A 14,920-nucleotide genomic window follows, 5' to 3' on the forward strand; every position below is an offset into this window, starting at 1 on the left:
TGGTACCACTTACTGTACTCTGGAATAAATCTATAGTGGAGGAAACCATGCATAATCTGAGATTTTGAAAAGGACTAGACGCTCCAGACACTTTTTATTCCTTTATGACACACACACACAGCAGAATCATCATTTTCAAGACAACCCTCGTCACAAGCCTGGCAAATCCGGAACTAGACTTGATGATTTGATAAAACTGATAATCTTTACATGCACTTCATATGCAACTACACACTCTACGTGCCTATTTATTAGTTTTGCTTCTCATCTTTTAATTTCTGTCTGCTGTTATAATAAAATGAAAAAGTTAACGAAAAAGAAAAAAAGATAAATCACTGCTCATTCTCATTGGTTTAGAAATGGAAACTGCAGCATCTCCCTGAAAGACAGTGTGTCTGTGTTAATTGTTTTTTAAAATCTGAGGGCAAGCAGCCATTGGGCAAACGACATGGTAGCAAAGGTCACTAGTTGAATCATTAGATTAAGACATCCATTTACAGTACACAAGTAGCATTACATAATGGCTTTACTTCTCATTACTGAGAGCAACTCTTATTTGTTTCCCAGAATAGGATTTGTTACTATATTCAGTTCAGTAAGATATTAACTGTGGCAACAAATGTTTTTTTATTGATAATTTACTTTAATATTATTTCAATAATATAAACTACTCACAAAACTTCAAGGGGGGGGGGGGGTCCACACACGATAATGTATCAATCTATCTCCTATATGACAAGTGTTTGAGAATAATGATATCTGGATGATTCCCAGGCTATAATCATGATTCCACTTGAGCTCATAGGAGTTCTAACATTGATTACAGTAGCAATAGGAATGATTCTTTGGTGTTTAAGAATGCGCAACCAGGATGTACATCTGTGCGGGTTCCTTCCTGTGCTTACATTTGCTAACTTATTTTTAATTATATTAATAAATCCTATTTGTGAAACCACAGGAATGAATTTCTTGGTGACATTGTAGTCTCTCCAAAGCCAGGTAAGCTACCTGCAAAATGTGTAAACCAGCAAAGTAAAAACAAGCAATGTGACTTCTTATACGGAGCAGAAGGTATCAAAATGCACCTACAGAGGTCAGGCAGGCATCTGCACAATTTATGATGGAAAAATTCCTACACGTGTACTGGCATATTAATGATTTTGTTAAGTATACAACCTCTGTTACTAAGATGGTCTCATGTCTCTGTGCTTTGAGACTCAAGAGTCTGGTTGAGCTTGTATTCAATTAGCAAGAAGGCTGTCATGATTTCTGGATTCAAAAGCCTTCTCTGTCCTATTGATAGCAGGTTTATCAGGCCCCACATGGATTGGTAAACTCATTATCTTCTAATTTTTGAGGGTTCTAAGTTCTGCCTTATGTCAAAGGTTCTTCTGAGAAGAGGAATGGCAAAACCCTGTCTACCACCTAGGTCTTAAGTATCAACTTTTGGTACCTTAATTCTTGAAGATGTTGTCCTACGGGAGAAAAGGATGTGGCTTTTAAGAACTGCATTAATAGCCTATCTGAAGGCTTAATTATGTTTATGATGGTGGAGAAAATTAATTAGTACCTGTATAGTTTCAAGGGGAACTGTGTTACAGTTGGCCATGATCACAGTATTATTACATTTTTTGCCCACCTTTCCTCCAGGAGCTCAAGGTGCTTACATGATTCTCCCCCTCCCCATTTTATCCTCACAACAACCCTGTGAGACAGATTAAGCTGAGAGACAGACTGTGAATGGTCCCAAGTCACAGCTGGGGGGGGGGGGGAGAGTTTGAATCCTGGACTCTAACCGCCGCAGTAAAACTAGATTTGAATTATTTCATACGTAATTTTACATAAAAAATAGTTGCCGTTGCTACTGAGTGGCCTTTCAGGTGGAGTTCCTTTTCAAATACTAACATGCCACATAAATGTGATATTCATCCATACAGCTTCCCTTTTCCCTATAAAGAAGACAACTTTGCCTTCTAATCTAAATATATACAGTGGTACCTCGGGTTAAGTACTTAATTCGTTCTGGAGGTCCATTCTTAACCTGAAACTGTTCTTAACCTGAAGCACCACTTTAGCTATTGGGGCCTCCTGCTGCTGCCACGACACCGGAGCACGATTTCTGTTCTCATCCTGAAGCAAAGTTCTTAACCCGAGGTACTATTTCTGGGTTAGCACAGTCTGTAACCTGAAGCGTATGTGTAATAGGAATTTATTACATATGTAACCTGAAGCGTATGTAACCCGAGGTACCACTGTATTATGCAACCTACTTGATAACAATCAAGTGCACAGCACAGACATATCTTACAATCCTACTGACACACATTAAAGTTACCTTGAAAACTGGTCCTCAGTTCTATTTTATTAGCATTCAAGAACATACACCAAGCAGTCTCCAACCTCTCACATATGAAAACAGGGGAACTTCTGTATTCAAATGAATGGGGCTAGAGTCTATAAGCCCAGTTTAGGCCAATAGTAGGCTGAACACAAAAGCAGGCCAGAGAAGATCCAGGCTTAAGCATGCCAAAATCATAAAGTGGGAACTAAAAGCACAGACAAGCAGGTGGTTCATTTTATTAACAAAAGTTGCAACCCATGTAATTGGATTTCATTTGTCTCAGTGGAAACATGTTTGGGCACCATCAGAATTATAAATATACAGTATCTCACAAATGCTTTACAGAATAGCATGGTAGGCATAGTCAGTTCCTTTGTGATGTGTGCTTCCTGGGCTTTAGCTACCATGTGTGTTTATTAGTACAAAAAACAAAAATGATTTAAAAATCAACAGGCACTTGGCTTGCTATAGCATCTCCAGGTGAGAAGGGTGGAGAACCACCTGCTAAAATTAGGCAGAAAGGAGGACCGAGGACAATTGCATGTTGAAGGTGCATCACAGAGAGTCCACCTAGAGCAAATGGAAAGAGAAGGCCTAATTCTATGAATCTCACTTATGGAATTTCTTAGGGGAAAAGCATATTTCTAAGAGCAAAGTATCAGATTCACTATGATTAAAGTGGCTACCTGGCAAAGCTAAATAGTCGAAATCAAGAATCTGCCAGCTATTCCGTACATGAAATACAAAGGGCACTGACTATTTTGGAGCCTTTTCAGAGGAATGTTTTACTACTTCAGTGTTCTCCCCCCCCCCCAAGGGTAAAACTGTAAATATTTGTGTAAGCTTCCCACCAGAGCCCTTCAGAATAGCCCTATCAATTAGTCTAAACAAACAGTTGTGTGCACATAAAGCAAGCAAAGGTTTCCATTAATGACATTTACATCTATATCTTCCATCCCAAAATGTTCCAAAGACAGGACAGAGTGAAAGAAAATGGTGCATCAGGCCAATATCTGTAATTTTATTGTTGTTGTTAAGTTATTAACCACCTTAAGTACAGCTTCTGTAGAAAGGCAGAGTATAAATTGTAACAAATTAAGTTATGAAGGAAGAGAATTACACTGAGTACATTTCCCTATCCTACTATAAACATACATAGAAATGTTATTACTGCATTTGGTCCACCCCAGATAGGTCACTTTGGTGTTGCAAACACAGCAAAAACCACAGGGAGGAGGCAGTTATGAGTTACCAGTCTCTGCAGCCACAGTAGGTGATATAATTCTTCAGTGGTTTGACTTCACCCTCGGCGGTATGGTCGTCTCTCAAGACAGACAGATGCCAACAAAAATTTGATGCTAATCTTGGTAATCCAGCAAGGTGTCAGCGGTCTGGTTTGCACATAAACCATTGGTTAATATTATGTATGAACCTCGCCCAGCAAATCAACTATGATTTATTAGCTACGGTTAAGGCTTGCTTATTAATCAAGGTTTGCTGGTTGATAAACTTCAGTTACAGTTAACCACAGCTTATCATTTTGAGAACGACCTCCTTACCTATGGCTAAGGAGCTGTCACCACTCAAAAGCAACAAAAGCTGTGATGGAAGAGTGGGGGGGAAAATGATTATTATTATTTATTGAATTTATATACCATCCTAAACTAGGAGGTCTCAGGGCGGTTTACAAAACAAATTCAAACCACTCTCAAGGCTTGACTGCTCTTGCTGCCGTTTTTAATATGTGATGTACAACCTGAGGTTTAACTCTGGTTAATATTAACTACGATTAATGTTTACCATGGTGTTGTTATGTGTGAACCAGGCCTGAATCTGCTAGTCACCCAACCCTCATTACTACAGACCATCGGGAGGAGCTTTCTGGCTTAGCATTACAGTCATGTGGCTACCCCCTAGCCACGATGATAATGATATTTGCTTTAGTCAAATATGCAGGGGTTTCACATCATTGGCCACTACCTATATTTTCAGATGCTTGGTAATTGCAATCTAAACGGAGTATTTAGAATTGCACTTTTAGTGATTTGTCACAGGTTGAGGGGAAACAGATGGGCTCAAACAGATGGTGCTTCAAGAATATCTTGAAACTCTCAGACCGTCAAGATGCATAGGTTCTCTATTTTCAGCAAGTGCTCCCCCATTCAAGGGACTACATAACCATAGTAACGAGCCTGCTGACTTGGTACCACCCAAAGCCTGTCTATGCAAGAGTCCACAAAAAAAACAACCTTATCCCTCTATTCTTCACAATTACTTAAAACCTTGCACAATGAACCTTTCCTTTTGTCCCCATTCATTCTAACCGACAAATACAAATTCAAACATATTTTTAAAGGTCCAAATGTTTGCAAAAAGAACAGAAATTGTTAAGCACAAATTGTAAGGGGGGTGGGCTGGGAGAACCCTATGGCAATTATCTATTTGTTAAGACTAATGCATTTGGTGCATTAGATTTATGCCTTTTGCTTATTGTGTTTTGTATTTGAATGTCTGGAGCACACAAAGCCAACACAGTGTCCTCTAGATATGCAACTGACCATGCTAGCTGGGCCAGAGGAGACTTTGGAGTCCAATAATATCTGGAGGGCAACACATTGTCTACCCCAGGCCTAGGGATTCTTCATGCTTGCTTTAATTCTGTTTCTCCAAACAGGATTTCCTACACCATTGTGCTAGTATTTATATTTAAAAAATCAGAAGATTAGCTTCCCCCCGCCACCAGTCATACATAACACACTAACAAAATATGTTCTCTGAAGCCTAAACAGGAGATGGTTCACGTTAACCAGAATATAACTTGGATCTAAATCCAAGTGTAGTGTAGTTATTATAAATTAAGACTTCTCCCATACCTATCGAAGTATTTGAAAAAGTTGTAAACTGCATGTATAACGTGCATGTTTTACTTAAGAGCTAGGATTTAAAGGCTATATTTGTGTACAATACAGGAATTAAAGATGGTATCCAAAACAGACCTGACTGCAGAAACAAAGAAACCTGTACCACCTTAGATTTACCACTAGGAGTCAGCTTTGCACAGGTCAGAATGAGCACCAGGCTCTAATGTACCTAATATATGAAAAATAGTGAATAAGCTAATAGTACTGAGCATTTAATTAGAATTTTTTTGTACACAATTCTGTTGTCTTCCTATTGCTCTGGAGAGATTATCAGTCTACACCCGACTGAGCTCTCTTTGCCAAGAAAACTCTTAAAGTCCTCATCTGGTAGAATTCATATGCCAATTCAGAAGAAGGTCATGTCCACAACTTAGCTTAAATCTGCTTGAGACAGAATGCACAAAGTTTGCTTTGAGACTAAGTAACTTGCCCAGTCTGGTACAGGAATAGTACTGGGGCAAAACTGGTTGTTTCAGGTGCAGAAAATTCTCTTTGGAGGGAAGAATGGGGGTGCTTAACTCTCCCCCCCCCGTCAGGCATTTTCCCAGGTTCTACTTATTCCTGGCGTTAGTGCTACAGATTGGTGCTGACCTCGCAAACATAGGTACAGAACTTGGGGGAGGGGCAGCATTTGGGAGAAAAAAATGTGGCAGGGATTTTTTTAAAAAAAACCCAACTTTTCTCTGCAATGATAAAAGACTTTCAAGCTAATGCAGCATTCCTCAACCTAGGCCCTCCATATGTTTTTGGCCTACGACTCCCATGATCCCTAGCTAGCAGGAGCAGTGGTCAGTGATGATGGGAATTGTAGTCTCAAAACATCTGGAGTGCCGAGGTTGAGGAAGCCTGAGCTAATGATTGCATGCCCAAACATTGTAATGTGTAGTTTGATTTTGTTACGAATACTGCTGCAGTTCTAATAAGTTATTTATTTATTCATACATACATACATACCCCGCCCATCTGGCTGGGTTTCCCCAGCCACTCTGGACGGCTCCCAACATAATTAAAAGGCGATAAAATATCAAACATTAAAAACTTCCCCAAACAGGGCTGCCTTCAGATGTCTTCTAAAAGACAGATAGTTGTTTGTTTCCTTGACATCTGATGGGAGGGCATTCCACAGGGCAGGCGCCACCATCGAGAAGGCCCTCTGCCTGGTTACCCGTAACCTCACTTCTTGCAGTGAGGGAACTGTCAGAAGACCCTCGGAGCTGGACCTCAGGCTGAATGATGGGGGTGGAAACGCTCCTTCAGGCTGTTTAGGGCTTTAAAGGTCAGCATCAACACTTTGAATTGTGCTCGGAAACGTACTGGGAGCCAAGTTCTTGATGGTTACATTTGACATGATGGCCAGCAAGCTGAACAAAACATTGGACCTATACTAAAACCCCAATATGCTACAAAGGAGAGGTTATTCCTAGGAAGAACACTCTTGTTCCTAAACCCATTTCCATAAGAGTCTCACTAAAGCAGCAAGTTACTTAGCAGCAGCTGTTACATGAGCACACCATGAATGTATGTGTACTAGCTCCAGCAGAATCATGGATGCAAGTACATTATCCCTCTGCTGAAAGCATCTCTAGCTCTAACTGCCACCATAAGCATTACCACGGCCTCCGCAGCTCCTCCATCCATGGCTTCAAGGTTTCTCCTTTCCAGGGGCTGATGAGCTCTGGCATCATGAACAGCTATCAGAACTCCAAACATGTGCACACATACACAAGCATATATTTATAATGGAACAATAAATATAAAAAACTTTGACACAGGTGGCTGAGCCAACAAGTTTCTGAAGCTGCTCTAACCCTGATCACAGCGAGCCTGAGGAAAAAGGGAAGGAATGTAAACTTTTTTAAAAAAAATGCCAGCAGTGTTATGCTTCTTTACACCCAAAAATAAAAATGTGGAATATCGTCTACTAAGTCTTATGAACACTTTGGGATAACGCATGTGACATCATCACTGATGTTGTCTGACATGCTTTAAAAAATGTCAAGCCTGCTAGAGTTGTTTCTTAGAATGGGTGATTTTATTTACACATGTACAGGCAAAAGTAGGGCTCAAAAGCATGAATGGCAAGTAGTATAGTCCAGGACAACGCAAGATAAACCTAAAATTGTCACAGGCTCTTTTTTGCTTTTGTTGTTGTTGTTCTTGTTGCTACTTTGCCATTTCTTTCTCAATACCAATGTTCTTTTCTATATGTACATACAAAATGGTAACACTTCCATGCATCTGATGGGAGTGCACAAAGTGTATGAAGAAGGGGATTCTAGTGCACAAAAGCTTTTGCCACAATCTATTTGTGTTCAACACGTCACAAGCCTTTGTTGTTTCAATATGTCATGGAGAATGCCATGCTAGAAATCTTCTCCCTACGAAGCCCAGTGTGTGTAGGGAGTCTTTTCAAATGGGAAATTGCTCAAGAATTCCAAAGTGGTAGTGAGTCTCCCAAGGACTGTACCCTGCAATTTCTGTACTCAAAAGTACAGATTGTCTTTTACCGTTGGCAGAAATGGGAAAGAGAAGGAATCGTGTTGGCACTGCATTTAATTCCAGGGGCGAAAAAGGTAATATTCTGTTGCAGTTGCCACTGAATTACCCGTGCTTCTAGAAGGCCAAGATGTAGTCACTCCCTAGGCACTCCCTTTGGCTGATTAGGTTCCCATGCCCTTTTAAATGTGTTTGTGGGAAGGGATAGGGGGGTTATTTGTGTGTGTGTGTGTTTGTTCTTGTTTTTATTATGTCTTTTGTGTTTTTATGTTGGGAACCATCCTGAGATCTATGGATGAAGGGTGGCATATAAATTTAATAAACAAATAAATCATAAATAATAGGGTAACAATCACCAAATGGAATGTCTAGTTGCCATTTTGAGGCCAGCTGCCTCAAAAGTTGTATTTTTCAATACAACTGAAATATCCCAGATAAGATTCTAAATGATGTGTTGTTAGTGTGTGAAAACAGGAAAGAGTCAAGGATCCCCAGGCATGCACCTCCAGATGGTGGAAATGTCAGGTGCCATCCTGGCACCCGGGAATCTTCACTTGGTCACAAGTGGCCAATAGCCAGGTGCAAAATGTGTCTGGTACCTGGCAATTTTGAACAGTGTCTCAAAGTGATTGAAAATATAGTAATATAAATAAAATAGTTACAAATATAAAAACAGTTAAAACAATTGCATTTATAAATAGACTTAGAAACAACAACAGCACACGCTTAAAATCAATTCAAATCCCAGTTGGGATAAGGATTTTAAGAGGTTTGTTGAATGAAGAATACTTTTAGCACGTGCTGAAAAGGCAATAAAAATGCATGTGTAATATGCATTACGGGGAGGGGGGCATGTTTCCAAAGGATAGCTGCTGCCACACTAAGGGCCTGATTCCGACATCGCACGGAATAGACCTCCTGAATAGGATGGTATTTGCAGAATGCCCTCTCTTGCACAAGGCAGCAATCAATTGTGTGTGTAAGGGATGAGGTGATCTTTTAGGCAAGATGCTAGTGACAGGAGTATCATTCATCCACTAGTGGAAAGGCTCTCCTGAGAAAACATGCATTTTGACCTTTATATCCTACCTTTCTATTTAAAAAAATTAAACTCAAGGTACTTATCAAACATAGAACTAAAACCATTCCTAACAAATGGAACAGGAATTATTGGATAATATAGGTTAGAGGCCACCTTAGGGCTTACCCTGTGGTTGCAATGGAGGCAAAGAAATCCTCCTTCTCTGTCACCATAGTACCTGCACAATTAGCCAGCAGAAGCTATTAGTTGTCCTGTGGACTTTGATAATATGATTGACTAGGAGCTCTTCTTCAGGAAGACATCTGCAAAATGTGGGGGTTGAATCCTAATCTCCTGAAAAGGTTCTTTCCCCCTGTAACTGATGAAAATGTAGGTACAGAATGACCAAATTTAACATTCATGGTTACAAAAGGAGTTAAAAGTAATTGGTAGTCCAGTATATGAAATGTGACAATAGAGTGGAAAACAGCTGGCTATGAGAGTAGATTGAAGGTGCCCTTAACTTCCAACTCTTGATGGGCATTTTTATGGTCTGGCCCAAAACTGAGTGGAAGACCTCAAGGAAATGCAATTTTCTATTTGATTTCCAGATTACCAAGTAGTAATCTTTTTAATGCAACTTATAAGTGTTACCATTGAAATTTAAGCTTTAGCTGAACAAAACAAATGGCAACAGAATAAAAATATGAAGGGCAACAAAGCCCAAACTGATTGCTAAGCTGAACAGAACAGGATGCCTGCCTCTATTTAACAGTTTATGATGAGTGGGTTGTTGTTGTTCTTACTGTCACTTCATTAGCAGTGTATTTATATAATCAGCAATGTTAATTTGCATAAGCAATATATATTTCGTATTAGACTTTTCGTATATGTTCACAGCTAAAGCCAAACCATGGCCAAAGAAGATGCCAACTTTATCTGTAACAGTACATATTGGGCTTAAAAAACCCAGTTTATTACAACATATGTCTAAGTCTTTTCATTACTTTTACATCATACAATTTTTTTCACTCTTCTCCTCCAACTCATTCACCAGGCATACCCAACATGAACTAAAACAGACTGTATATGCAATAAGTATATGATGAAGTATTATTTTCAACATGGTTCATCAGATCTTAGTTTTAAAATATTTCAATCATGTTAATTGATTAAGGCGCCCTAAGCATCAAGGCGTCTTAACAGCTGTCAAGGCAGAATTCCATAGAGAATGTGCATGGAATTCCCTTCAGACAAGTTTGCAGGCTGGCAAAGGATGGAGAGAACAATCTCTCCCACCTTTACCAGCCCGTGGCTTCTCTCCTGGCCTTGGAGGAAGGGAAATAGAACATCATTGGATTGGCCAAAGAGCAATGGATTGATCTGCAAGTCAGTTGTCAGCTCACTGAGCTTTTATGCATATAAATCAAGTGGGCTACTGAGAAGGCAGGCAGTGCTCCATGATTCCTCCACCACCCTGTTGTGTTTCTAGTCCAGCCACTGCCTGCTTTTTACTCATAAGAAGGGCCCACATTGTGATTAAAAAGCAAGCAAGTAAAAAGTGTGCAGCAAGTAATTTGCGGGGGGCTAACTAGCAAGTTCCGCTGATTTTTGGCTTCAACCTCTGAAGTCTACTCTTATGTTCTCTAACTCACAATTGTTTGAACACACACACATTAAACCAACCCACCTTTCTCCAGTCCATTGACCAGGAAACTTCTTCTAAATTGATTAGTTCAATAAATTTGTATTTGTGAGATCATTCATACAGTATGCAACCAAATCAAAAACAGGAAAGGGGTAGCAAGTTGTGACAATAGGGGCTTGATATTAGGTAAAATAGGGACAAGGAGAAGAGGGTTTCTTTTATAAGGTCTTAAGGGTTGATATACTTGATAAATTGTTCTGTTTCAGAAAAAAAGATGGCGCTACAACTAACAGCATAATTTTACATGTGTGCCTGGAAATAATCCCCATCGAATTTAGTAGGTTATGCTGCATACAAAGATGCCTACAAGATGAAGAATAACTAACACAGAGTATTGATAATCTGACACGTTAATAAATGTTATTAAAATGAACCAAGCTTCACAAAAGGATAAGATACACTGGTCACAATATTGATCTGGTTATATAACTTTCTCGAACTCATAACAGATGAGACATGAAATTCCCAGAAGACCCCGTTTATTAAGGTGATCGTTCATTATCTATTTGACTTTCTAAAAAATTAGGTCAACAGCCTCCCCAAATGATGATGTAATCTAAAGAAACACCTTGATCAATTACCCTTACGTGGGAGGAGATGGACAGATGGCAGGGAAAGTATGCAGTTCTTATCAACTCTGACCTGGCTGTGCTGTAATTAGACTAGGACATAAAGCATTTTCTTAATTGTCCAATCAGTACCACTCACTCATCATTCTAATGAGTGTTTTTCCTGTTCCAGGAAACAGGAGTAGTACATTTTCCATGTACTTTTTGCTTACCCTATTGGTCAGAGTATGTGATATGTCTGTATTGACTCTTCCCCACCCCTTTTCTTTTGACCAACGTAATTCTGGGTCATGAATAAACCGTTGGCATGGATAGAAATGTCAATCTTTATGAGAGATAATTTGGGCAGCAGTCAGTTGTGGCAATGCTATTTTAATTTAGGGATGCTAACCATGAGAAATTTGCAAATTTCCCTACTATGTGAAAGGCTAAATTAAAAGGACACCAAGCCCCTGTGCCCCACAAGTACCTTGCAAATCAGTAGTAAGATCTCCAACAAACTGAAGTTTCACATGCCCCTATATGAATTCAAACTTTAGCAAAAGACTCAGATTTTTAACTACTAAAAATAAGTACACTTTCTTCATGTTCCACAGAATAAGAATATTTTTCTCACATTTTTGCTTTTAATTCACAAATTCTATCAGCACTTTTTCTGAAGAGAAGAAGAAGAAGAAGAAGAAGAAGAAGAAGAGTTTGGACTTGATATCCCGCCTTTCACTCCCCTTAAGGAGTCTCAAAGCGGCTAACAATCTCCTTTCCTCTCCTCCCCCACAACAAACACTCTGTGAGGTGAGTGGGGCTGAGAGACTTCAGAGAAGTGTGACTAGCCCAAGGTCACCCAGCAGCTGCATGTGGAGGAGCGGAGATGCGAACCCGGTTCCCCAGATTACGAGACTACCGCTCTTAACCACTACACCACACTGGCTCTTCTGAATTTGAAACTTTGGGGAGTATGTTCGGGGTGTGTGTGCGCAAGAACTGGATTTCTAGCGTCTTAAAATGGCCTAGAGAATGGCAAGTGCATTGACCCAGGATGACAATATTTGTATGGAACACTAACCAGGCACTTTTTGTTTCTAAACTATAGCAAATAAATTCTCTGTAATTATTTGTTTTTCATTAGGTCATCATGTAGTCTAGGTACAATTTGTTGTTGTTGTTTAATTAAGATGAAGTTCTAATACATTCTGCTAGAATGCCAGAATTCACAATTTACTATTTGCTACTCAATCTCAATTAGATCTGCAGAACTACCCCTTCAAATATATAACATGGACAAGGGCCTTCTACAAATCCATTAAGCTTCAGAGGAACTTTGGAACTAAATCAGGAGATGTGTCATGCATTGCTTCCTTTCCACAGGAAGTATTTACTGAAATCCTACACTGTCAAAGGTCACTGTCAAACAAACAATTCATTCTTTGCTTTCAGCTGCATAGGCCTGCTGCAGCCAAAAATAATTTTAAGGTCAAGTAACACAATCTTGATTTTGATCCATTTGCCAAATAACTCCCATAACCCTAGCTAATATTCAGTCAAAAATACTTAACAAGAGATGTATTCCAAGAAAAGCTAATATCAGAGAACCCAGTGTCCTTAACAAGCGTTGTAGTAGAGTATCCTGGCTATGGAAAATGTTATATTTAAAACTTAATCTTCCAAAGGTAACAATATAAAACAGACAAACTGGAGCTGTAAAAAAGGAGCTAGTCAATAAAAATAAAGTGGTGCTATGTTTCATAGAACTACAGCACAATATCCCCCATCACATCACTGAAGCAGAACAGTTGGATATTAACCTTTAAATAGCTGGAAAGAATTACACCACCAAGCACCAACCCCCATAGTATTTAAAATGGTGATATTCCCAATACTAGTTTTATACTTGAAGAAGTATCTGCAGAAGCGATAAATCTGATTGTTACTTAAGTAACTTGTTGAATGACAAGTAAAAGCATACATTCTGCTTTTAATACAATTATCTATTAATAATCTCAGTCTCTTTACTGTATCATTCCACCATAACCAAACTGTTCCTTCTCTTCTCTTCCATACTACCTAGATCATGAAATATTGCATAACACTGCTGCAATAAATCAAAGAGTTTGTGAGCCACCTTCTTGCTAAGATTCATGCACCTTTGTCAACATTTATTTCATCCTTTTAGAAGTATTGTCTATTAAGATCTTCAATATGGCTGGAGTGGCTGGGCAAAAAGTAAAGCAACTTTGAACATTTATTTATTGTTTATTTATTGTTAGATTCTTATTCATCTTCTTTCCAGCTATAAATACCACCTATTTTACTGAGAGAATTTCGGAAGTCTACACTTGTTACTCTCCCTCGCTGTATATTACATATACACACTGCACAAATTCAAATAACACTTTTGACATGGAGCACTGGAAGGTTTCGTCAGCAAGCAGCATGATACTATTTCAAAAAAATTTAGTACAATGAAGTCCTACTAGTGACTGTTTATATATAGACAGTGGATTAATCTCCACTATGCATTTCACAAAATCACACCTGCGCTGTCTACAATATATCTCAATATTTGTAGTAAGGAAAGCAAAAGCTTTCTATATCCAGGATAAACTGTCTTTCAAAGCTAATATGCTTAACCTGCAGTTTCAATCACACTGGGAAAAGATCGGGCAATTAATTGTCACCAACAGGAACAACAAGGTTATAACTAATGTACAGTAAAATGTGCTCTCAAGATTATTGCCCACCACTCCATACCTTTTTTCATCCGATTGCCACCATTCCATACCATTTTTCGTCTGATTGCTATAGGATTAATTTAGTGTTTTGCATTCACTTATATAGCAAATGAAAGTGGTATGAATTTGTCATATGCTTCACAGGTTATACCCAGGAATGCCCAAGCCACAAGATATGAAGAACTGATTTTGATTAACATCAAAACAATTGAAAAAAACATTCCTAACTAATTTTAGATACATAAGGCCATGGTTCTGTTGTTGTTTCTACTGTTACTATTTCAAGAGATAGCTACTGGAGAAAAAGGTTACAAGGAAATAATTCCTCCAGACTCATAATAATTTTGAAGGCAAGAATTTACTCACGACTGGTGAACTCAGAGCTTTAAAAAGATCTGATTAGCAACAGCTATTCTTGTTCTAATGCCCAGCCAGAGCCCAAGTATATGACTGAAGAATTCAAAAAATGACCAGAAAAACTTACCAAAGCAGACAAAACCTTCCTCTGTTCCTTCTTCCATTCATGCTACAAATCCCTCAATGACTAGCTCTTGAACTGGCACAACATTTGCTGCACTGAGATAGTGTTTACTAACAGCCTCCACATAAATAGAGATTTATTTCGGGTTACGTGCACTTATATTACAGCATAAAACTTTCACTACAGGCAATTACCAAATGTAGCCTCTTACCAGATTGAAAACAATTGAACTATCATCGTAAAATCTGCAGATTTTAAAGTTTGACCATGTGACAACCAAATCTATAACAAGTACAAGATAGAGGCGACATAGGTGTGTTCTCCTTTTCCTTATACCCACCACAATATTGCAAACTTAGCCATTTTACCCTAGGAATGCAACATTGTTTAAGAGACACCCACCAACACAACAATTCATAATCCTCTCCCTTTTGAAACTAACTCATATGCACGCCTTTATTCCTTTCCCCATATTCTATTACAATAGAGCATTTGAACAGTCACATTACCCAACAGCTGACAGGTCATTCCCCATTATCAGTGCCATAATACACCTGAATTGCCCTGCCACATCTCATGCTATATTCGGAGAGCAATTCTAAGACGTAATCTCTCACAGGCTTAGGGATCCTAGGAATCCTCCCCCGCTATCTC

General features: G+C 39.0%; 1 protein-coding gene across 8 annotated transcripts in view; it reads right to left on the reverse strand.

Annotated features, from left to right (window-relative positions):
* Nucleotides 1–14,920, reverse strand: part of HIVEP1 (HIVEP zinc finger 1) — an 83,550-nt gene that overhangs the window by 34,870 nt on the left and 33,760 nt on the right. Inside the window, exon 1 of one of the 8 annotated variants that reach the window (XM_083449256.1) lies at nt 14,270–14,904. The exons of the other annotated variants lie outside the window; for them this stretch is intronic. Within the exon in view, the coding sequence (XP_083305382.1) occupies nt 14,270–14,306 (37 nt within the window). The 5' untranslated portion in view covers nt 14,307–14,904. Of the gene's footprint in view, nt 1–14,269; nt 14,905–14,920 lie in introns of those variants that run through there. 8 annotated transcript variants of the gene reach the window in all.

The sequence above is a fragment of the Podarcis tiliguerta genome (assembly GCF_965153285.1).
Source record: "Podarcis tiliguerta genome assembly, chromosome: 7".
Taxonomy (NCBI): Eukaryota; Metazoa; Chordata; class Lepidosauria; order Squamata; family Lacertidae; genus Podarcis; species Podarcis tiliguerta.